At 41.8% G+C, this 23,796-nt stretch overlaps 1 protein-coding gene across 2 annotated transcripts in view; it reads left to right on the top strand.

Annotated features, from left to right (window-relative positions):
* The first annotated feature begins 297 nt into the window (after positions 1-297).
* The window catches only part of ABCG1 (ATP binding cassette subfamily G member 1), a 60,746-nt gene continuing 37,247 nt past the window's right edge, over positions 298-23,796 (top strand). Inside the window, exons 1-2 of one of the 2 annotated variants that reach the window (XM_067545332.1) lie at positions 298-310; positions 5,640-5,883. In XM_067545332.1, the coding sequence (XP_067401433.1) occupies positions 5,664-5,883 (220 nt within the window). In that variant the 5' untranslated portion in view covers positions 298-310; positions 5,640-5,663. Of the gene's footprint in view, positions 311-3,176; positions 3,301-5,639; positions 5,884-23,796 lie in introns of those variants that run through there. The other variant, XM_067545331.1, reaches the window with a different exon arrangement.

Below are 23,796 nucleotides of genomic sequence, written 5' to 3'. Positions count from 1 at the left end.
GCTAGCTAGTTAGGGTGGCACTGGGAGCTGCTGGAGCTCCTATTGGGGCAAAGCAGCTCTGCACAGCTTCCTCTGTAAGACAGTTCCCTAAAAGGCACAGTCCAGTCCGTTGATAAATTACTTAAAGGCTGAGTTGAGGCTGTTGCTTATGTCAAAGATTTCAGCACCATGAATTTGTTTCCTGACTGGTTATTTTCTTGTGTCCTTCACATTTAGACTCCAAGAAGTTGAGAGTTAGGGTAAAGAATGAGCATTGGATGGATGGGTATTGCACAGATTTCAAACTACTATCTGCTACATTCATCCTTCGGTAAGATCTCTACTCTGCCCCTCTCATTTGCTTTTACTTAACAGCTGGCTTACTTAAGGAGGCCATCTGACCACATAACTCCTAAACATATACAGCAGAAACTGTCACACAGCACAGCCTGCCTTTCAAAATCTGAAACGCATTATCTTGAAAGCAAACATTTTAAGTGGAAGTGAGGCATCTAGATGACACAAATATTAGGTATTGTCAATAATGGGGCACCAAACCAAGCTAGCTAAAACCTTTTAACATAACCAGAACAGTGCTTGACAGCTGATTTTGAAAAGTAGGGAAGAATCATTTTTTATATCATTTTTCAAACATGGTTCAGGTTTGTCGTTAACGCTTTTTGACAGATAAGCCATTTGGTTAGTACTCCATTGTAAGCAAACATTTTCTTTTTCAATATTTGTGCTGTAACCAGACCCAGCAATGTCTATAAAACAGAGTACAAGATGAGGTGCTAGAAGCTCAAATGTTCTAGTCCCAGTTCTACCACTGTGTGGGGTAAAATACGTCACCTTTCTCCATCTCAGTTTCTCCATTGTTAAAAGAGGGATATAATGCTTACCTGCCTCCCAAGAGCATTGAGAAGATCACTTTAATGTCTGTACAGCACTATAGAAGGGCTAAGTAGTATGACAGGTTCCCTGTTAGCAGGTTTCAAACAGTTTATGAACTTGATTATCAAATGCTTTGTAGGCATTTTGGGCCTGATCCTCATTGACACTAAGGCCACTTTACACCATTCTGGCAGTAATTTATGCCCACTCTAAGATCTCCTCACATTTCCAGAGAAGTGTAAAGAAGCCTGAGGACAAATGAGAACAAAGCCCACTAAGTATGTAGATATGACCTGGACCAGGCTTCAGGCTAGTTTCTCAGCTCTGCTAAAGTCAAAGAAATCTTAGGACCTGATTCAAGGCACCACATCTAAGCAACAGAGCTGGGACTGACACTCAGGAGTTTCTGGCTTCCTGTCTTACTCACAGATCACATCTCTCTATGATCTTGACTTTAATTCAGAAATGTGAAGCCCTAGCTACCATTTGCGGCCCTCCACCCGGCATTTGCACATAACACATCTCATGTCCACACACAAAATGATTCACAGGCTCTCACCCTGCTATCTGACACTACCACTAGACTTGCTTTGAGCCCACAACCCTCCATGTATCCATCTATACTGCACCTTGATTGAGTGCATTTTCTTTTCTGTCTTGAGAAAAAATAAACAAGGAAAAAAGAATCCCGCAGTGCCTTGGGCAGCACGCACCTTTGATATCCCCGGTATTTAGAACTTCTGGCATTGGTGACAGAACCTTTCCAGCTGCATTTGTGACACATGGCGACAGCCTGCCCAGCATCAGCACCCACACATGAATAAATCATAGATTCCAATCCTGTCTCAGACTGTGTGGTATCCTTTCCCCAGTCCCCCAAGACAAATATGCTTCCTTACTTCACAGGGGTGGCACCAGGACTAGTCACTATTTCAATTCTTAGCTCTTCTGTGTTTTGTGCTGATGTAGTAAGAGGTTGTGGTGCCTCATGATTTATCAGTAATCACTGATAATTAAGGCCCTACTTAACCTGCAATATTGTGGAAATTGTTATTAGGCGTCTACTGCAGTTTTGACAGTGAGAGCTCTGGCCACCCAGGGGCTGAGAGCGGGAGATCCTGCTGTCAGCCTGGGGCAGCCAACAGCAGAAAATCATGGAAAAGTAATAAAGGGCTTTATTACCGCAGATAATAAGGTCCACTATTACTTTCTGCAATTTTCCAATGCTTGTCTGCAACTCAGCCACAATTTTTTGACAATCATCCCCCACACCCCACGGCACAATAACATGGAATCAGGGCTCTCCAGTGCTTTTTACACTATAAAGCTCCACACCTGCTAAGCTTTCTAGTGATTGTTAATACACTTTGCCCAGGAACAGAGATGAGAACTCAGAAGGCAAGGAATTTTCTATTCTTTGCTGTCCAGACATTGGCTACCAAGTCCAGGCCTGGGAGTAAGGTTACCACCTCTGAAATGCAAAAAACCAGCACCTCCTCCACAAGGCAAGTCCGCTGCAACCCCAACCACAAGCCAACTCCGCACCCCTCTCCTGTCTTCAACTACCACTTATATCATTTAGAGAGAGAACGGCTAGAGATGAGATTGGTAACATGGCAAGTCTGCTCGTTGTCGCACGCTGGGCAGAGAGCTGCTGTCTTTTCAACAGTTTTGATCTGCTTCTACTGATTTGATCGGGTTTTGATCGCTTAAACTGTGGCCATGGGGACTGTGCGCAGCATGTTTAGCAGGACAGGGAGCCGTTTAACAGTAGCTAGCCCAGTGTAGCGGGATAATAGTGCAAATCTTTAGCCCTACGTGTTTAAAAAAAAAACAAACCGGCAGATTAATTTTTTTTTTGGTGGCAACTGGCAAATCCATTTAAAAAACAAAAACCGGCCAGGGAGGGTCAATGCACCGAGAGAAGCGGAGAGCGTGTTCTGTGCCTCCCGCTGGCGCTGCACTTAGAGGATGCAATGCTGTTGCTCCCCTTACAACACTGTCCCCCGCGCACTCCCTGCCCGGGACCTGCAGCAGGCAGCCGTGGACTGCACCGTGCACACAGGCAGAGACCGAGCGGGCCGGGCGCGCAACAGGAGGGGCTGCATAGCGCGCAGCGGCACGCGCCCCGGGGGCGCAGCTCCCAGCCCAGCCTGCGGGGCTGGAGGGAGGAAAACAAGAGCACGTTGCCCCGCGAGCGGCCAGCCCCGCCCCCTGCCTCTCCTCAGCCAATCCGGGAGCAGAAGGGCGGCTCGGCACCTGCCGGCTCGGTGCAGCGCGCGCAGCAGGGCAGCCCGTGCAGAGCATCCCGGCGCGCTACCTCCTCCTGCAGCTGCCGCCGCCAGCCCCCGAACCCCGCGTCCTCCCCTCGCCGGCCCGCGGCCCATGGCCTGTCTGATGGCCGCGCTCTCGGTGGGCACCGCTCTGGTAAGGAGAGAGATGCCCCCCCCCAGCTCTGCGCGGGGCAGCCCGGCTCCCGCTCCGCCGCCTCCTCCCTCTGTGCAGGGGCTGGCACCGCTGCAGTGGGCCGGGGGAGATCCCGGGTGGTGTGGGTGTCCCTGGGAAGGACAGGTTCCCCCCTCCCCCCCAGCCTGACCCCGGCCGGCCGGCTCTCGCCTCGCTCGGAGCTGGAAGGGAAGGAAGTGGGTCACCCCTCCGGCCGGCCCCTAGTTCACGCCTTGGGGAAGGGGAGGAGGGGGGTGAGGATGGCCAGCGGCCAGCTGCAAAAGGGGCCCAGCCCAGCAAAAGATCGATGGCTCCCGGTGTGGTGAGCGTTGCCTTCCTCGGAGGTGAGGCTGCCCAGGATGGGTCACCAGCTCCACAACCGTTTTGTCTGTGTGCGAGGAGAGGGAGAGGGGGATCTAGAGGAGGGCACGCCTGGTTTTTGTGCAGACTATGAATGAATGCGATAAGCTTGGTCGTTTATTTGCCCGCGCCTCTCTGAGCAACTGGAGTGGCTGGTTAATCTCGGTCTTTGACTGTGGAAATAATCCATGTAAAGAATTTATCCAGCGTTGTGGGGTTTGTTCTTGTGGCATAGTTACTGCCATTTCACGGGGCAGATAGGTTGGCTAGAAATAGGCAGGATGCACTGATTTTTCATTTATAGCATCCCGGATTTGAAGTCAGGGACACAGAGCAGGGTTTGACCGATAGTTACCTCTTGCCTTGAGCGTATAAAAAAAAGAGGGGGGATTAGACAGTCAACTGAGCATGCTCTGTCCTGCACAAATACATCCTATGCTTTTCAAAACAAATTTACCGAGGAACATACAAGCTTTCTAGCTCATTATATAATGGGTTTTGTATACGTCTGGTTGAACTGAACATAAGCGAGGTGAGTTGTTTGGTAGAAGATAGAGGCATGTCAGAATGTAAGACAAATAGGTCAATTTTACTGCTTTGAATGGGAATGTGTTTATTGTTTTGCCTGTTATGAAACTGAAGCAATTACAAATCTCAACAGAGAAACTGGAAAATAAAACCACAGGAAACTGGTTGAAAGTGCAGGCAGAGTCTTTATGTCTATTACACAAAAATACATTCGTTGAAACATACATCAGTTTAAAAGACACTATTGTAAGTATCATTATAAAATGGCATGGTTGCTTGTATCAACAGAGATGCAAGTATATTTGTATTATTTAGTAGCAGTTCTTTTGTTAAAGAAAACAAAAACATAAATGTAGGATTTGAATCTGTGCCCATTGGCACTGACAGGATCAGACCCATGGCTTTTAGAAAGTGCAAATGGTTCTGCCGCTTATTTCACTGTGGGTTACAATTCTGCAAATCCTTACTCAAAGGAATGGCCCTTGCTTGCAGCAAGTAGTCCCTGGAAGATAGAATTATAGAAGTGAAGTCATCAAGTCCAGCCCCCTGCTCTGAGGCAGGACCAAGTAAACCTAGACCATCCCTGACAGGAGTTTGTTCTACCTGCTTGTGGAATCCCCATCACTGGATGATTTTACAATCTCCCTTGGGAACCTATTCCAGACTTTGACTACCCTTATAGTTAGAAAGTTTCTCCTAGTATCCAACCTAAATCTCCCTTGCTGCAGGTTAAGCCCATTGCTTTTTGTCCTGGCTTCAGTGGACATGGAGAACAATTGATCACCATCCTCTTTAAAACAGCCCTTAACCTGATATTAGGAAGACTAGCATTAGGTCCCTCCTCAGTCTTCTTTTCTCAGGACTAAACAATCATGCCCAGTTCTTAAAACCTTTCCTTGTAGGTTTCTCAAGTTCACAAATTTAGATCCTCTTTCACGTTATCCTGTTCATATTACATGTCATTACTGTCAAACTGTTTAAGGAATTAGGTAGGCATCGTTGAATTCCTGACCAGTTTAGTTACTTATGACCAGGGATAAAACACCGCCTCCAGGAAATTTGGTAATCTGATCTGATTTTTACCTTCAGAATAGCGGGTTATGTGTTTACTACATTCAATGTGCAATGTTCAAGAAGAAAAAAAAGTGACTGGTGCTAGTGGAACTGTCTTGTGCGTGCTTTGGATGGCAGCATGGGCTTGCTAGACTTTGGGAAACTGCCCCTTTTTCACTACTGCCCCCTACTCCCTTCTGATGCACCTGCCTAGACATAGGGAGGACTCAAACCATTGAATTGTTATCTTTCACCTTTCAGTACTAGTGGTCTGGATTAATACATTTTTAAGAATTCTTGAAACAAAAGAAGTTTGATTAAATTTGTTGCCAATGAAGAGTTTTTGAAAAGTTTTCCTGTTTCCTATTCCTATTTTCTAGAATGTCAGCAATTCTTCTTCTGCTATGACTGAGCCAAAGTCAGTGTGTGTTTCAGTGGACGAAGTGGTCTCAAGTGGCACAGATAACCAAGATACTCGGTTGCTGAATGGACACTTAAAAAAGGTGGACAACACTCTAACAGAAGCCCATCGTTTCTCCTATCTACCCCGGAGACCAGCTGTGAACATTGAGTTTAAGGAACTGTCATATTCTATCCAGGAAGGACCATGGTGGAGGAAGAAAGGTGAGGGAAAACTAATATTTTTAGCAAAAATATCAAGAGAAATGGTCTTTACATTCCCCCGTGGTCTGTGGTGGTAAATGGAGATAGTGTGTTGTATATAGTGAAGCACAGACAATCAGTGGGGTCCACCAAAGTACATTCCGTGTTTGTTTTTCTGGGATGTTCTCACAGCCACTGCTGCAGTGACTCTTGATGTTTTCTCTGGTGCAAAATAAATGTGTACAAGTGTAAATAAATAGCTCACTCTATCTTAAATATAAAGTGACTGATGTGTTTAACAAAGACTAAAGTGATTATTCTGCCTGGCTTTAACATGGGAGAGTAGGAGGTAGGAAGGGCACAAGGAGCCTTCCTCACCAACACCCCTCTTTATTCTGCTCAAGGGACAGGCACAATAACAGTCCCTGCTTTCAAGGGAGCACGGACACTGCTCCTTGCTGGTAACCTCACGGGTGCAGGTCGCCTCAGAGTGTGCAGAGAGGAACTTCCCCAGCTCCAGGTGTTAGCCCATGCTTCCCAGTGTACCTGCCTATGTCATTCAATGAGATAAAGCAGCATATATGCTGCCCTTGTGTACTGGAGAGGTGGGGGTGGGGTTGTACCTTCTGAAGCACAGTCCCTCCCAGAGTTCCCAGTGGGGTTATATAGTTTGGAACTGCTGCCAGCTCAAGCCAATGTCTAAATGGCACAATATGAGCCCAACAAACCAGTTCCATTTGCTGAGGGAAATTGGCTAAAACAGTAGAAATAAATAAAGACTGTGATTAAAATTAATTCTAGCTAAACTATTAACCCTGGTGTGATCCCTTGGCAATTATTGCTCAGATGACAATGAATTTATTCTTGGAGAGAGTTCCAAATTCAGTTTAGCTCTCATGGTCCAAGTAAATACAGGGCTGCCAAATCCAACTGGGCTACAATCTCATATGTTTCTATCCTGTGTACAGGACAAAAGAGAGGCATGTTTACCCAACGAATAGGGTATACTGGCAAACGATTAGGTTTTGAACTCTTTCCGAGTGAGTGTTTCAGCGTTATAGCAGGCACATGAAGTTGAGGGCAGAATGTGTCTCTTAAAATCTAGTCCATAATATGTAGAAATGACATCCATGTCTTTTGGCTGTTTTATCATTCTTTTTACATCCAGGCCATTTCCTGAGAGATACTGAGCACCTCCTATTGACTTAAATAGTGTACTCAACACCTCTCAGGATTTGGCTGATATACTGTGAGGTAAGTTGTGAACAAGGTGTTGGTCCTGCCCCATGTGCAACCAGTAGGCCCCGATCCTGCAAAGGAATCTGCCCACATGGTGTGCCACTGAAGTCAAATAAGGAATACTATTAAAGTCCTTGGGAGACCCTGTGAAGATAAGGCCCTGCCTGCATAGATACTTCTGCTAGATCACGGCGCAGGTTTGTAAACCTATTGGCCAGATGATGTATCTCATTGAAATGAGGTACTACTACCACAGTTTCCCATTGAAGTAGTCCTTGTTAAATATGGCTCTGAAGTGTCCCAGAATGTATTTATATCCACTGTAGCTACACTAGCTGTTTATTTTATCTACTATGCCCCCATTATCATTCCCCCACTTCAAGACCTTAAATCCAAGTCTAGAAACGTGCTGAAAGACAGGTGTGTTTCCATTTCTACCTAACAAATTGTGTTCAACAAACAGATTATGGGTTACTGTTCAGAGCACTTCAAAGGTGATGAGTACAACATAGCGTAAAATCCTGGCCACGAAGTCAGTGGCAAAACTCACTTTAACTTCAGTTGGGCCAGGATTTTGCCCTTAGTTCTAATATATATAAATGCTTTACATTTTCAAAGCAATATAAATACAATATATTATACGTGTTTGATAACTAGTCCTTATAATGCTCCTGTGAGGTAGGTAAATATTCTCATCTCCATCTTGTGGATGCGGAAAATGGTCATAATGGGCCTGACTCTCCTTTGCCTTGAACATGGTTGGTCTTTTGCACTTATGAAATATGTGTGTAAAATGCTGCCAAATCAGAATGGTAACCTTTTCCTTCCACTTTGTAAAGGGCTGCACAAGATGCAAGGCAGAGGAGGATGAGGTTCACTGCATTTTTCTGATGAAGTTCTGTTTTCTTCAGATGATTAGTGATCTCTTTGAGGGGACAAGTAAGATGTATAACAGATTCCCAGGAGCAGACACTTCTGGAAGGAAATACACCCAAGAGAAAATATTGAACTCTTAAGGAGACCTTCACATACTTAAATGAAATCATTACATTTCCACAAGGAATTGTCTCCTGTAGCGTAAATTGGCATGTTGTGTTTCAGTAGGTTATCGAAAATAATGAGGGTGCTGTTGAGCCATACTCAAGACAAAAGTTAGTGAAATTTATCTGACACTTACTTGTTCTCAGTTTGAATCTACCTGTCTTTGGGGTGTGTATCCATTGGTTTAAACTTTCCTCTAAAAATTGTTTTATAAAATGTGTTGTCAGATAAACAGAATTCCCAGGCACTGTGATGCCTACCTGGCTAATGTACCAGGTTTTAATAATCTACAAATGTCTGGTGTGAAGAAATATCATCACATAAGCCCTGATCCTGCAAACACCTATGCATTTGAGTAGTCCCACTGTTCACATGAATACAGTTACTCACATACATAAATGTTTGCAGGATCAGGATCCTAATGTATCTCAACCCATACAAAGAAAGAATCAGTTCTTCTCCTTTCCTCCCCACTTAGCACAGAAGGTATTTTTGAAAGCTGTTTAATGTATTTAGTGGAGCTATGTGGGAGGCAACAATTTCAGTAAATTTTGAGGTTTCACATTTTGTTTTTGTTCCTCACTGTAGTGAAAACAAGACCTTTTGATGGTTTTCACAAAATGGAATTGAGTTGAAATGTCAGTTTTCAGATCCAAAACCTGAGCTTTTTTATTCAGTTTTTCTCTCTCTCTCTTTCTCTGGTCAGAAATGAACAGAGAGCCTTGGTCCAAAAAGCCCTTCTGGATGAAAAATTTGACAAAACCGATACTTCCCTTGGAGACATTTTGGCTTTGACATACTGGCATTTTTCGATTAAAATTTGTTTAGTTGAAAATGTTCCAACCAGCCCTAGTATTAGCTTTGAATAGCAATGATGACTTCAGGACAGGACATTTCATGGAGAATAAAGGGATGCTGTCTACCTGAATTCTTTTGAATTTAAAAAAAAAACATTTTTTCTAATTGAACCCTGATGTTTAGTTTTAAAAATGCCTAACATTTTAAAATGTTTTCTGCTCTCCTGCTGATGTTTATGAGCATCTTTTGGATACGACCAACAGCACCATTACCAAAGCAAACATGTGCAGGGTTTTCCTTCTGCTTCTTTCCTTTCTGAGCACTTGCTTGCTTCCTGGCAGTTCAGTTTCAGTTCTCCAGCTGCTGTTACTGGTATGCATCTGTTGCAGGCCCTAGGGAAGAGCAGTGCATGACAGAGAGCTAGATTCTCTGTTCATGACAGCTAAAAGGGGCCATTTATGACTCTTCAATCCTGAGGTTGGGCTTGCATTAGCTTTTTCCCCTGACATATTTTTGAGCAGCCCAAGAACTCCTCTAAATTGTGCCAGCTGCCAATGGGTCTCAAGGTCCATTAGGCTAACTAGAAGTCACCAGAGCACAGAGGCCTTCAAGCTACACCCCTTTCTACCAGCCACACCCCGCTCCACCAGGAGCAGACTCAGAGCATTGGCTTTAATAAAACAGTTATTACATTGGACAAGCTAAAAACAGTAGGGAATAGAAGATCAAAAACTGAACAGCCCAACTGGTCTCAAATGAAGACACTGACCAAAAGAGCTGGTTGGTTCTTTGTATCAGGTCAGTGGTGTCTTTGCTGGGGTTTCTGCAAATAGAATTTACTCTGTGCAATAAAAGAAACAGGATTTATGTACATTTTTAAAATAAATTAGTTAGAAAATACCCTGAGTGTGTGTTACCAATTTCTCCTCCATTGGGAAACTAATGCACTGCAAAGCCCCGTAATCTGCTGCTGCTTGGCAAAGAGGCAACACTGAACTCCACACATAGCTGGCTATGCTGGCTGGGGTTCCTCATGCTGGCAAGATACCTTGAGTTTAAGTCTGCTTTTACACCAAGAGAACAGTGCAAAGCGACTCACCTATGGCAAAAAAAAAAAAAAAACCCGTGAAACTGACTGTGCAAACTGCTGTCAAATGTACACAGTGAAAAGAATAGAACATAATCTTTTTCTAATCTCTTTGAATTGTAGTCCTTCTTAGGTATTACTTGTAGCAACAGTAAGTAAAAGATTTTTAGATGGCAATGAGATTTTTCAAGTTGATGGTGTTCCTTTAATATCTAGCTCAGAAAAATGGTGGCTGTTTACCTAGATTTTTATCTTTCTGCCTTGTTTTGATGAGAGAAATAGTTAACATTCAGTGAATGCTCATAAATATATGCGAGAATATAATTTCCTTGTAAAGAAAATCTGTGCAAATATGTTGTATAGGAGTTAGAATTCTTCAACCAACCAACCAACCAGTCAAAACAGTAAGGTTAGATCCAAACTAACAAAAGCAGGGACATTTGGTGATAATGCCGCCATTGTTTTCTGTATTCAGCCACATTGTTCACACAGTGAAACCCATATGGTGTGTAACATCATCTACTTTTTATAAGACCCAGTGAGAACTACAACTCTGCATTACTTGCCAGTAACAGAGAACACCATGGGCCCTTTAAGTCAGAATATTTCTTGTATTGATCTGTGTCTTAGCTTTAACATCTCTTTAATACATGTGTTAAATTCACTTTCCTTTCCTGTTGGGATAAATGACTGTAGAAGTATACACTTTCATTTACAAAGAAATACATGATAAATGCTGCTTGTTGCAAGAGGCTCTTAAAAATGAGTGGAATGTGCCATTAAGAAATCCATCATGAGATGGTTTGAGGTGACTCTGGGCCATATTCATCCCTGATGTAACTGAAGACAGTGGAATTAGGAGTTTCATGGTTTGAATCTGGCCGCTGCTTGGGCACAGCACAAAACTATTATGCAGTTAAGTAGGATTCAAAGTCTGCTTAGCTGAAGTCAAGGCCTCATGTAAGGGTGCTGACTTATTTTGGGATGGAGATGAGTTGGCAGAACTGGAGAATGGAAATTTGCATAGTACATACACACACTATGATATGTTCAATCCCATGCTAGTTGTCCCTCAATTTTAAGAACAATGAGCCAAGTCACCTTTTTAAAGAAAAATATGCCATGTCAAATATATTTTTCTCAAGATAACAAAAGCCTAATTCACAAAGTTTGAGAATTAACTGTAGGCAAATTTTCATTTTTTAACATGCAACTGCTTATTCTGACAAGAGTTTGAACAAAAATAAAGTATGAAAAAAAGATAAATTTCCACCCCCAACTCTGATACTCCAATCTAGACTTTAAAAAGAAGAAAAACAAATCAGGTTAACTAATTTAAAGAATAAAGATTGATATTGGGGCCAATAGCCCTTATAGTAAGTTTCAGTCTAGTGTTATTTGCCACATAAATCAGGGTTTCCAACAGAAATGTCAACTCTTCTGGTGTCATGCCACACTCATTAAAAGCACCACAAAGAGAAGATTAGTTTACCTTAATCAAATACATGTATTTAGGATCAGATTATGGCTAGCCCCATGCAGTAAAAGGGAAGAAAATACTATTTTGCCCTCTCACCCTGGACAGACACATGCATCTTTATTTATTTGGCTTTATCTATGCACTAAAAATGGGCACTTATCTATATACTTTAAGGCACCTTTGACATAACTAAAGATCCCATGGAAATATCATTCCAGCATAACTCCAGGATATCCTCGAAGGAGGTAGTGATAATTTGCTTCTCAGAATTCCAAAATAACTCAGGTTTTATTTTTTTCCAGTACTTGTCAGTATGCATGGTTAATTAGGTAACACTTGAGTTGGAAATTTATTTTCTCCATTACTGTTTCCATTGTTGTAATGACTCATTTATACCAAATTAGAATGCAAGGTCTGGTAGAATTTGATCTATAGTAACCTGTTAGGAAATGGGTTCTATCTAGTCAAAATGTAATCTTTCTAAAAACGGTATTTTTATTGACTTGGTTAATAGCAATACAGACATCTATGTAAAATACATGATGGTAATTTCTGGATTTTTTCTTCATGTTTCAGCAATCTCCATGAAAAAAATTGACAAAAGAGAAACTGTCTTCTTTTACAAGACTGTAACAAGCTTGCTCTCAAAATTATCAAGCATAATAGAAGATCCTCTCCCTACATGGGAGACGATTCTACACAAGGGGCCAATTTAATCAAATTTGGACCATGATGTCTGATTGGGAAAGGTAGAATCTTTGTTAGGCTGTTAAGCAATTTTAATTTTTAATAAATATTATTACAGTCAGAGATAATTTCATTAGAGATTTTAGATATCTATATTTCAGCTAAAAGATCCATATATCGTGTAAATGTTGCTCTTTAAATAAGAAGATGGAAAAACAGGTGACTTAACCCACTGTCAAAATGCCAAAATGCCAAAATAGATTTAAATTGACTAGGTTTCTCTAATTCTTTCTTGGTGTGCTCTTAAAATTAATTGACGTTAATTTGAAAACAACAACAAAATTATTCTCTGTTTTGTGTAACATCCCTGAAAGATTTCACTTTCTTGGTGACATTTTAAGATGCAAATGATCAAAAATAGGATTTGCCCTAAATTATTTGCTAATCCTTGCTAGAGGAGTTAGAAAAAACCTGTCCTCAGCATAGCAGGTGCACTGCGGTAGAGGTGCCGCATGAACCGTCTCTTTTTCTCTCTCACGGTTACTGTCGGTCAGTACACTATAGTAACCTCAGAGTGTGACGCTGGAGCTAGAGGAAGTGTAGTCTGATTGGCTGCTATATGTACTGTTGCTAAGATGGGAGGAAAAGATGTAGAACAGTAGGGACCAAAATCCTTGCTGAGGATAGTTTTTCCTTTTCTCTAGAACAGATGGATTGTATTGTTTTCATCCACTTTAGAATCTGCTTGGTCTGAGATCATATATTTGCATCTCAGATAGCAAAATGTATGCAATTTATCCATGTATTAAAAAGAGCAAATATTTCTAATTGGTAGCAATTAAGTGCAGTACTAGTGAACAAGCTCCAGAGCTAGCTATTTTAAGAGTCCTTTTCCTTTTTTTTATCATTTTAATTTTATTTATGCCTTACTATGCCAAAATTGTATATTTTTCTTTAACTTGATGATTCCTGAATTTAATTTAATTTAATTTTAACCCCGTAAGAGGTACACGCTGTTGTTAGCATTTGAACTGTATAAAGATGGTAAAAAAAATGCTGAGAAGTCACTACTATTGTAATAAATTATGGCATTTCATGAGGTGGCCCTGAAAAAAATAACAATTCTCTATTCATCCTCTTATATGCATTTTATACAATAGCAGATTCTGGGACAGATCCTCAGTTTAGTGGGCCAGATTCTGTGAATGTGACTCATGTTGAGTATTATTTTATGCCACAAGTAGTCCCATTGAAATTCATAGGACTACTTACTTGATTTCAGTGGGCTTACTTGTGGAGTAAGGTACTACTCAGTGTGAGTAAGGCGGGCAGAATCTGGCCTAATGGAATTCAGTCACTGAGTCTGATTGTGTGAGGAAAGTTAGACTGACATTGCTGAACACAAACACAAGAAGCCCACAGAAGTGTGTGATGGGGGGTGGAGGGGAGAGTGTGACAGGGAGTGTGTGTGTGTGAGTAAAAGAGAGACAGAGTGTGTGTTGGGGGGACAGTGAGTGTATTTGCACGCTGTCTCTTTAAGTTGACAGCTGCCGGAAGCAACCAATCCTGAGGCAAAAGCTGGTGCACAGACAGCTGGTGTCTTTGTCCATCCCCAGCTCAGCAGAGGCCTGTACACCGGCAGGAGGAGGGAGACACTCTGACATCAGTCCCCACCTCCTGCTGCCCTGGCTTTGCACAGCACATCAGGAGTCTCTTCTCCTTCCTCCCCCAGCAGTAGCCCTTGCTGCCGGCATGCCTGCCGTAGGAGAGCAGGATTGATTCCCTCCGAGTTCTCCCAATGCCTCGTCTCCCCACATACCCAGGAGAATGATCCAGTCCAGGCAGGAGCCTGTTTGCTGCTGGGAGCCGGCATGCTCAGCTGGGCAGTAGCTGTGTGAGTTCTCCACAGGGCTGAGCCATTTTAAACCTTCCTGGGGCTTTGGAAGGGGAGGGGCACATGCATGTAGCGCTAGAATGCAGGGCAGTCCAGCAGAGTTCAAACCAGTGAGCAGAGCGGTCAGGGTGGGTATTGTGAGATAGCTCCCGGAGCCCAGTGCCGACACACAGTGTCTACACTGACCCTTTTGTCACTCTAACTTTGCCACAAAAAGCTCTACGCCTCTCGTCGCGGTGGTTTAATTTTGTCGCTAAAGCAGGGGAGTTGTGCCTGCAGGAGGGAGCATTGTAGTGTGTACACGCCCCACTGTTTTGCGGCCAAAAGCTGACTTTTGTTTACAAAACTCTGTAGTGTAGACCAGCCTTTAAAGTAGTCTTTCATTATGAAAGCCAGATTCTCTGCTGTCTCCATTTTAGGGTATATCTACACTGCAAGTGAAGGTGTGATTGTGGTACGGATAGGCATACCTGTGTTGGCTTTCATGTAGCTAGAATGGGTAACAATAGCAGTGTAGACACAGTGGCACAAGCATTAGTATGGGCTAACAACCAACATACAAGCCCTCCAGGGATCCTGGGTACATACTCTGGTCGCTAACCTGGAGTAAAGCCCGTGCCATCACATCTACACTACCGTTGTTACCTGTACTAATTAAATTATTAAAGCTAACATGGGTATGGTTATCTCTGCTGCAATCACGCCTTCGGTTGCAGTGTATGTCTCCACTGTAATCCCAGGGTATGACTGCAGCTCATCTAGACATACACAAGGTAGCTCAGGGACTAGCTAGCTCAGGGACTGTAGCAGTAAAGCTCTGGCAGCGTGGGCTATACAAGGCCCCCCACCCTCTGAACCCTGGATAATTACCTGCAGGGCTAGCTGCGGCTGAAGCGCATGTGGCCGTGGCTCGGGTATGTCTGCTCAAGCTTCAGTCAAGCTATGAATGCAGCGGAGGCATAACTTTACACGGGGCACAGCATGAGGTGTGGGGGCAGTCATGGGCCCAATTATGGCTCCACGTTCTGTGCCCTAGTGCGGGATCTCCATAAGCTAAACGGGAGTTGCCAAAGTGCTTTGCTCTCCAGCCTCTCTCCACCCAACTACCCCCTACCCTAGGTGTCCTCCTCTCTTCATGCAGTTTCTTTTCAGAGAAGATAGTATTAGCTGTGCCACAGAGATGATCTCGCAAACCATGTTTCAGCACAGAGGTATATTTTCATATGCATGAGTTCCAAGTTCCAGAATTTGGCCCAGAGTGTAGAGAAGGTACCTTTGGAAAACATATGAATATGCCAGTCTGTGTTTTAAGACTCCATCATCACTACTGTAGATTGGTGTTATCTTCTCTGATGCGATGGGAGCTGTGTCCAGGCAGCTGATGATAAAAGCATTTGTACTCCTTGAGCCAAATTCTAACTGTGTGTATTCTGCCGTTGCATGTACATGTCATTTTGAAATGTGCCTGTAGAGAGCATAAGGTCTACCCAGCTTTTACTGAGTCAAGACTATCATTTTCAGGGCACTTTGCTCGAATAGGGAAGACAGCAGGGTTCAGCCCTTATTTGCTAAGGAATGCATTTGGCCGCACTTACATGGACTACTATTTGACTCAGCAAGTGGGCTGACTGATTGCAGTAGGACTAATCATGAAACAAGATGCTACGCAACATACATCAGAGTGGCAGATTCTGGCCTTATGACCCTGTTGAGTTATAATTAGGAACTGTGCCTATAAAACTGCAGCACACTTTTCCCTCCTCCGTTAAAAAACAATGTTTGATCTTACTTAGAAAATGAATGTTCTCAGTATCATCCAAACCAGAATTTCAAAGGAGAATCCCAGCACAATCTACATGATATTTTAGCCCAAGGCAGAGTATTTATTTGAGTTTAAAATGAGAGCATTACAAAAAAAATGTTAGTGGCGAAATCCAGAATCTAATGTCCTTGAGGCAAAACTTGAATTTATTAGCCAAAAAAACCCCAACAACCCAGTATTTCATATATGAAGTTTCTGTTGCTAGCACATTCTTGCTGTACATGGAGAAATAAACTGCCAGATAATCTAACACAGTATTTGGATGGAAATCACTTCAGGCACAGGCATATGAGATCATTGTGCCTGCAGGTACATCAGTGTAACCTCACAGGACCCTGGTCTACACTCACCTGAAGATTCGGCGGCAGTCGATGGGAGTTACGCAAACTACGCAGAGTAGCTTGCGTAACTCATGTCGACTGCTCTGCTTCCCTTCTGCGCGCTGTCTACACTGCGCTGTGCCCGTTGACGCAACGTTACGCTACTTGAGGGGGTGGTTTACCAGCGTCGACTTCCTGATCGATTGAGCAGGTCTACACTGACCGCTCAATCAATCCAGAAACATCGATCTGGCGGCAGCGAATTTGCCACCGTCAGTATAGACATGGCCTGGGGTATAAGAGTAGGCAGAATTGGCTTTTTCAGACCACATCCGATCTGCAGCATGTGCATTTATCCATTAACAAAGACCCAAATGCAGAGAGTCTGTTAGGAATTTTGTGTCTTCATCTTTTCATCTAGCAAAGGAACTGTGTCAATTACGATAAAACTAACAATATGGGGTAGATTGTGACTTGGATTGTGTGTTCTTGCATGGGAATCCAGGGAGTACCAGAGTTCTTTTACTAAGGGGTGGGTTATCTAGATCTTGTAAGAGTACATAGGAGTAAGCAGGTGTTGCAAGGATGTCTAGTCCCCCTCCACCAGGATGATCACTATGGAGCATCTATGTATCAACCCCTAGTCAGGGCAAAAGGCACACTCCAGCTCCATTGTATATATATATAAGATTAGTAATCAGTTTCAAATAAAACAGAAACAGCTGACTTGAGCAGGTTTAAATTTTCCATAAAAAATTCTTTTTAAAAAAAAAAAACCCTGAAAACAAACCCAAAACATTTATTAAATATAATTGATTTAAAAAAAATTCAGTGAAATTAAAATTTGGTTTTTTGTTTTTTCTTCCCTTCCTTTCTCACCCTCTTCAGTGTCAAACTAGAAAAAGGGGAGAAAGGAGGAGGTGGTAAATGGTGAGGAAAGGGGAACATAATGTATAAATGTTATGTATACATATATAAATGTATAAACATTTTTTGCCAGATGCCAAATAAATGGAAAAAACAATCCTTTTTGCAATCTGCAGAACAAAAATTGTTTACAAAATTTTCAAAATCTTCCATGAAAAATCATGTTTTTTGACTAGCTCTACAGTGCTCCCCAGTCCAAGCAAGAAGACAGTTAAAACACCACATAGAGAGAGGTACCAGCAGCTTATACATAAGAAGAGAGGAGATCTTTAACAGAGACTGATATTTCAGTAGCTAGTTATAAAAAAGATTAAGAAGGGAATGTGATGGAGATTTATTATGTATTTCTTTTCCCTTGGAACTTATTAATTATCAGGACGCCCACCATAGTGTCCCGTTGATAACATATTCATAGGAAATTGGTTCCCTAGTGAATTTGGCTGTTCTAGCTCAGACAAATATTTTTATTGAATCTGACCTCCACATTTTCGATTTTTGATTTTTTTTTCTTTTGAGAAGGAAGCTTCTTCTCACATGATAAAGTATCAAAGAAATAGCAAATACTACAAAATTAGTGCTTTCAAAATATTAGCAGTGTGTGGATAAAATCATGATATTTACTTGCAAATGATGTGATTGTAGACTTGTAGTGCTTAAAGTCTCAAATTTTGTTGCATTCAGTTGAGTCCCATTGTGGAAAGCACAATCTTGGTTGAGTTTGTTAGAACCAGCTACTTTTTGCTCCCAGTCTTTCATTTTTACTTGGAGTTGTTTTAGGCTTTCAGCAAAAATTCTTCTCAGTTTTACCAGGAGAAGGACCTGACAATTTACAGAATACATTTATCATGAGGCAGTATGGTGTTGGCAAAGTAGTCTAAATCCTTAATGGAAAACAATGTGTTAAATTACATAATGGTTTAAATCAATTAACCTTTTGTTTGTTGTTCATTATTTAAAATAAATACAGATAAATGGCAGAGACCTAGGGTTTGAAGGATAATTTACCATCTGCCTCTCATTTAGTTTCCGCAGCCAATATCCTCTGTGTAATAATCCTACTTCTTGCTGCTTTACATGTTTAATTAGAAACAAGACTTGCAATTATTCCTGAGTACATCTGCTACAGTGAAGGAAAAGATAGAACAGTTAACGGTCAGGACCATGGGAAATTAGGCCTCTGTTCAATCTCTTCCTGATCTTCAAAGAATAGATCTTACAGTCAGAGAGAAGAGGCGGGAGCTTCAAAATAAAGAAATTATATGGTTAGATAACATGAACATAGAATTTGAAAAATGTTATCAAAAAGTTTTATTATTGTAACCAAAGCTATTGGGCCTACTGGGCTTGTTTAGTCTGCAGAGGAGAAGAGTGAGGGGGCATTTGATAGCGACCTTCAACTACCTGAAAGGGGGGGTACGAGGGAAGCTGGACCTAGGCTGTTCTCAGTGGTAGTAGATGACTGAACTAGGAACAATGGTCTCAAGTTGCAGTAGGGGAGGTCAGAGGTCAGGCAGAGATGAGATATCTCTGCACAAGACCAGCTCTGCTATTTTCACTAGCAGGGGGATCCAGATTGGGTGGATCTGGCCCTATTCCCCCAACCCTATGAAAGCCCCTCTGCAGATATACTGCAGAGACCAGGTTGCAGAAACTCCCAGGGGGCCAGGAGAGGATTAGCCACTGTTCTCCCTTTCAGAGGTAGCGTATAGTCCCTTGATTTCAGGCAGCATTAAGTTAGACTCTACACCTGCACTGTCCTCAGTGAGATAGGGGTTCTGCAGCCATGGGGTGCCTGTCAACAAGATTCATGTGTCAGCCAAGAGAGAGGCCAGAGAAACAGCACAGAAAGGGGACCTCCACGGGACTAGATGACCTCCTGAGGTCCCTTCCAACCCTATCTTCTATAATTCTATGATTTTATGAAGTGCTTCTTCACAAAACACACAGTTCACTTGTGGAACTTGTTGTTGGGGAGGTTGTGAAGGCCAGAAGTATAACTGGGTTCAAAAAAGAATTAGATAAGATCATGGAGGATAGGCCCATCTATGGCTATTAGCCAAGATGGTCAGCAGTGCAATCCCATGCTCCTGGTGTCTCAAAGCCTCTGACTGTCAGAAACTGGGACCAGATGAAAGATCAATAATTGCCCTGTTCTGTTCATTTCCGTAGAAGAACCTGGCCCCAGTCACTGTTGAAAGACAGGATACTGGGATAAATGTACCATTGGTCTGACCCAGTGTGGCCATTCTTATGTTCTTATGAGATGCTTAATGTGGGATGAAGCCTAAAATAAAAATAGTCTTCAATCTACATCCCACACTATTTTGTTACCCTTCTCACATGATGAAAAATGATTTCAGTTTAAACCTGTCTGAAAGCTAGTGGATCTGTCTCCTTAAGCATCTCCTCTGCCTAGCTAGATCTTCAGGTGGTATGAAACCAACATACGAACTCCGATGTCACCCTACCCCAGCCCTTGGCACAGGGAGTGTGTCTGGTGGGGAAAACGGCAGGGAGGGTGGTTGGGGAGTCTCTATAGCCTGGTTTTTCCCAACTGCCAGAGGTGTCCCTTAGCAACAGCTGTCAAGTAACAGCTGCTCTACCTTATTGCAAAGACTGGCTTAGTGGCCTTTTTTCCAGTTCAGGTTTAGCGAACATCTCGTCACAAGAAGAGCAGGTCTTGTGAGTTTTCCACTATTTGAGCAGATGGAAATTTCAAGAGAGTAACTTGTGAGACTTTTGGAGCTGATGAAAACATACTCTAGCCCTGATTATGTTTTGAACCCCTTGCTCTTTCTTAACCAAATCCTAATATGACCATTTGCTTTCTTAGGCCATCTTTATTTCTATGAGCTTTACTGCAGAGCTTTGGATCATTGCAGCAGTATGGTGCTGTACCATTTCTTTTTCTTGTATGGGGGAATTTAAAATAACACAGTCAATAGAGAGTGGGGGGAACTGGAAGAACAGGGTGATTAGACTGTGAGCTCTTCGGGGCAGGGATGATTTCCTATGTCTTTTATACAGTGCTTGAAACAATGGGTCTCTGAATTTGACTGAGGCATCTAGGCATTACTGTAATACAAATAATAGATAAGTATAAACTGCAACCAAATGTTTGCAGACAATATTACATCTCCTAGACTGGTTTACAGCAAATCTTACAACTGCGGAAAAGCCTATTTAAAAATAGTTTTGGGGCTTTCACACATATTTTCACCAAAGGTCTAGTGACTCATATTAATGTTAATGGGAGGTAAGTTAAGAAAATTATCCTGTAATATTTTGAAAATGTTGTGATCCAATGAAGAATAATGTCCTGCGTTATGTCATTATCCCAGTTGTTGCAACCCCTCTCTCTTGTCTGCCAGCCTAATGAAATCTCACTTGCCTAAAAAAAGAAAAAAAAAAAAATTGCAGCTGGTGTGTTCACTACTTAAACAGTGCCCACAAACATTTAGCTCCCATTCAAATCAAGAGTGCCATGAACAGATGCTACAGTTTTCATTTACTTTTCTTTGCTTTTGCATGTACGTTTAGCAAAATTTCTTATAACAGCTTTAAATCTGTTGTTTCTCAACGTTAACTAGCAAATGCATTACTAAGTAATGGCTGCACACTGGTGAAAATGTGATTGTCAGGCAGCTGTGTATAAATAATACATTCATCCTATTATGTCGTTTCAGTTTATATTTAGGTACGTTAGTCACTTTAGAGAAAGTGAATTAGGGGAGCAGTTATACTTAAAAGACAATGGACCAATTATTCCTCTATGCAGGTCAATCCCACTTGGGAAATATTGTGAGTTTCAACTGAGGAAGTTTCTCTGCAGTTCTTTGATCAGGGTTTCCATAACCTTTGACTCTTGAGAGATCACCTGAGGGGACCCTTGCCACTTCCTTTGTGATCTGGCCCTCCCAACGGCACAGCTCCAATTGAAGTCTATGGGCCAGATCCTCATCTGGTGTAAACTGGTGCGATTCCATTGACTTTAGTGGAGCTATGCTGATTTATACCAACTACGGATTTAGCTCTGAAAGTTCATTTGGTTGTTATGGTGATTTGCCTGTTAGGTGTGTGATTTCAGGTTGGGTTGGGTGTTAATGTTGCTGCAACTGATGATTTCCTTGAGTTTTAGTGATTGTGTTATGAGGAGAAATGCTTGAGCAAACGCAACTCTAAATTAATCTCTTTTCTGGGTGGGGGATAATGAGTAATCTGAACATGGGGCAACTTTAACATAAATGAGTCCTGTGACAAAATTGTACTGTAGGAGAACACAGAATTCTAAAGGGAAAATTCAGGTTGCATTTTCTGGTAACATTTATCCAGCCCATATTACCCTCAAATGACATGCCTAGGTAATCTAATTAGTGGTCAGGCATGCTTGGCAGTACTATACCTGGTATCTGGAAAAACAAACATATCTTGGAATACAGGATTGCAAGAGTACCAAGTCAAAAAGAAATGGGAAGTCCAGTGCTCACTTTGTATGAATCTCCCTCTTATGAAGGATGTACTTAGCTAAACAAGAGTAAACAAGAGGACTTCAGTCTGCACATTTCTTTTGATGGTCATCCAGTTGCAAGGGAAATATCTCTTTGCACCATTAATTTCCTGTTAATTCTAATATTTATTAACAGATGAACCAATCAATGTATAGCCCAGTTCTATCCACAGCTCCCTCCCCCCATCTCCACACAACCCTACTGAAGTCAATTGAATAGTCTAGGTGTAAATGAGGACAAAAGATGTCAAAAGAAGTCCTGGGAGAAACTAAAAAATCAGACAACCTAAATCATTCTGAATAGGAATAAAGAACTCTTGTATTACCCAGAAAGCTTAATTTCACAGTCGCTTGATAAAAGAAGAAAATATTACTGATTATTTTTCTCAGTTAACTGAAAACAAACTCAGGAAAATAGCTTTCCATTGGATGATTGCAGAGATAAGGTATTGAGAAGATTGTTTTATAAATCAATACAATTTCATAATAAATCTATAATTCTGTAGGTAATTTGGAGAACAACGGCCAAGATTTTCTAAAATGACTAGTGATCCTGGTGATTTTGCAGGTCCAACCTGAGATAACTTGAAGGGTCCAATTTCCAGAAGGTAAGTGCTCAGCAATTCTGAAAATCAGACTTATTTATGGAATCTTAAATTGAGTACCCGGAATCATTAGTCATTTTTTAAAGTCTTGGCCAATACCTTTGTTTTAAATGTGTCCATTAGAGTGAAATGAAGTACTTGAAACAAGTCAGAAATGAGATTATTGGGTATATTCATACTGTGCCATAAATTATGCATTGTACAAACTGTGTTTTTGTTTTGTGTCTGAATAGTCAAAAACATCTTCCTTCTGAAAAACCTTTCTTACATGTAACATGTTACTGCTGAAATCTTTAATTGTTTAGGATATATGGTTAGCAGCAAGAAATAACGCTTTCTGCACGTTACCCTATCAGCTTTAGCAAATCCATAACATTGAATGTAGGTCAACCAGAGCTTTTTAAAACAGATGGAAATTTAGTAGTTTACTGTGGCTCAACGGATGCCCCTTGAGGCTGCAAGCTTCTCCAATTCCAAACTGCAGAAAAAGCAGAAATCAGCCTTCCGCAATCCGCTTATTCTAATTTATTTTCATTCCAGCAACACCAACCTACTGTACAGTAGGTTTCTGTTTGTAACTTATTCAGCACCGACATGCTACAGAAGAGGGTAGTTAATTAGAATAGTTCAGTGGTGTTTTCGTTTAGGAGATTTCATTAACGTAAATATTCAGAAAGAGAGAGAAAAACACAGTCATTCTAACCAAAATCCAAGAACTGGTAGAAATCCAAGGCTTGTTGCCACACCCTTCAGCTTTATTCTTTATATTCAGGATCACAGATGCTGCCATTCTATTTGTATGTCATTCATATAATTATCAAATTATTTTTATAGATGCAGGAAAAGCAAATGGGAGGAGTCAGTATGAATGCTTCTGAACACATGAGTCTCCACAGGTAGCCTGCCACTTACCCACTACTATCAGGTGGCAGGCACAAGTAGGAAGTGGTTCTGGGGATGTCCAGCTGAAATTAAGCGTATCTCAGCCTCAGAAACGACTGTATGTGATTTATTTCTCTTTCTGTCTCTGGCTTCCTGGTTTTGAGAGCAATTACTTTAGTTTCTCTCTGATTGTTACACAGACAACTCTGAGCCCCTAGCACTGGGTAGATGAAACAAAATGAAAGACTCCAAGCCTTTTCACACCTGCTCAGATCATTGTGAAAAGCTGCAGAAAGCTCATTTAAAATTCATTTTTAAACAAGTTAGGAATTTACAGTTGAGCATGTTTGGTGTTAGTCTCTTCCTCGCCCTCAACACTCCAGCTGTCTGTAAGTGGAATAGATGGCAGAATGGAAGAAATGGGAGCTGGAGTGCAGGCACTGGACAATAATGGAGGGATCTTCTCTTAAATGTGTAACCGTAAAGCAGATCTATTTGTGGGAGGACGGAAGAGGGAGAGGCATATGCAGGAATTTTTAGAATGCAGGATTGCTGATCTGTTTTAATGCTGTTTTTTCTCCTTATCCAAAAAAATGTGGATGACTTGTTACCTGAACAATATTTTCAATTTAATTTGATGAAACT

This window comes from Emydura macquarii, unplaced genomic scaffold (assembly GCF_026122565.2).
Source record: "Emydura macquarii macquarii isolate MOO-44397 ecotype Brisbane River unplaced genomic scaffold, CSIRO-AGI_Emac_v2 contig_1043, whole genome shotgun sequence".
Classification (NCBI taxonomy): Eukaryota; Metazoa; Chordata; order Testudines; family Chelidae; genus Emydura; species Emydura macquarii.
Note: the sequence above shows the minus strand (reverse complement) of the source record. Positions and strands in the feature narration are given on the sequence as shown.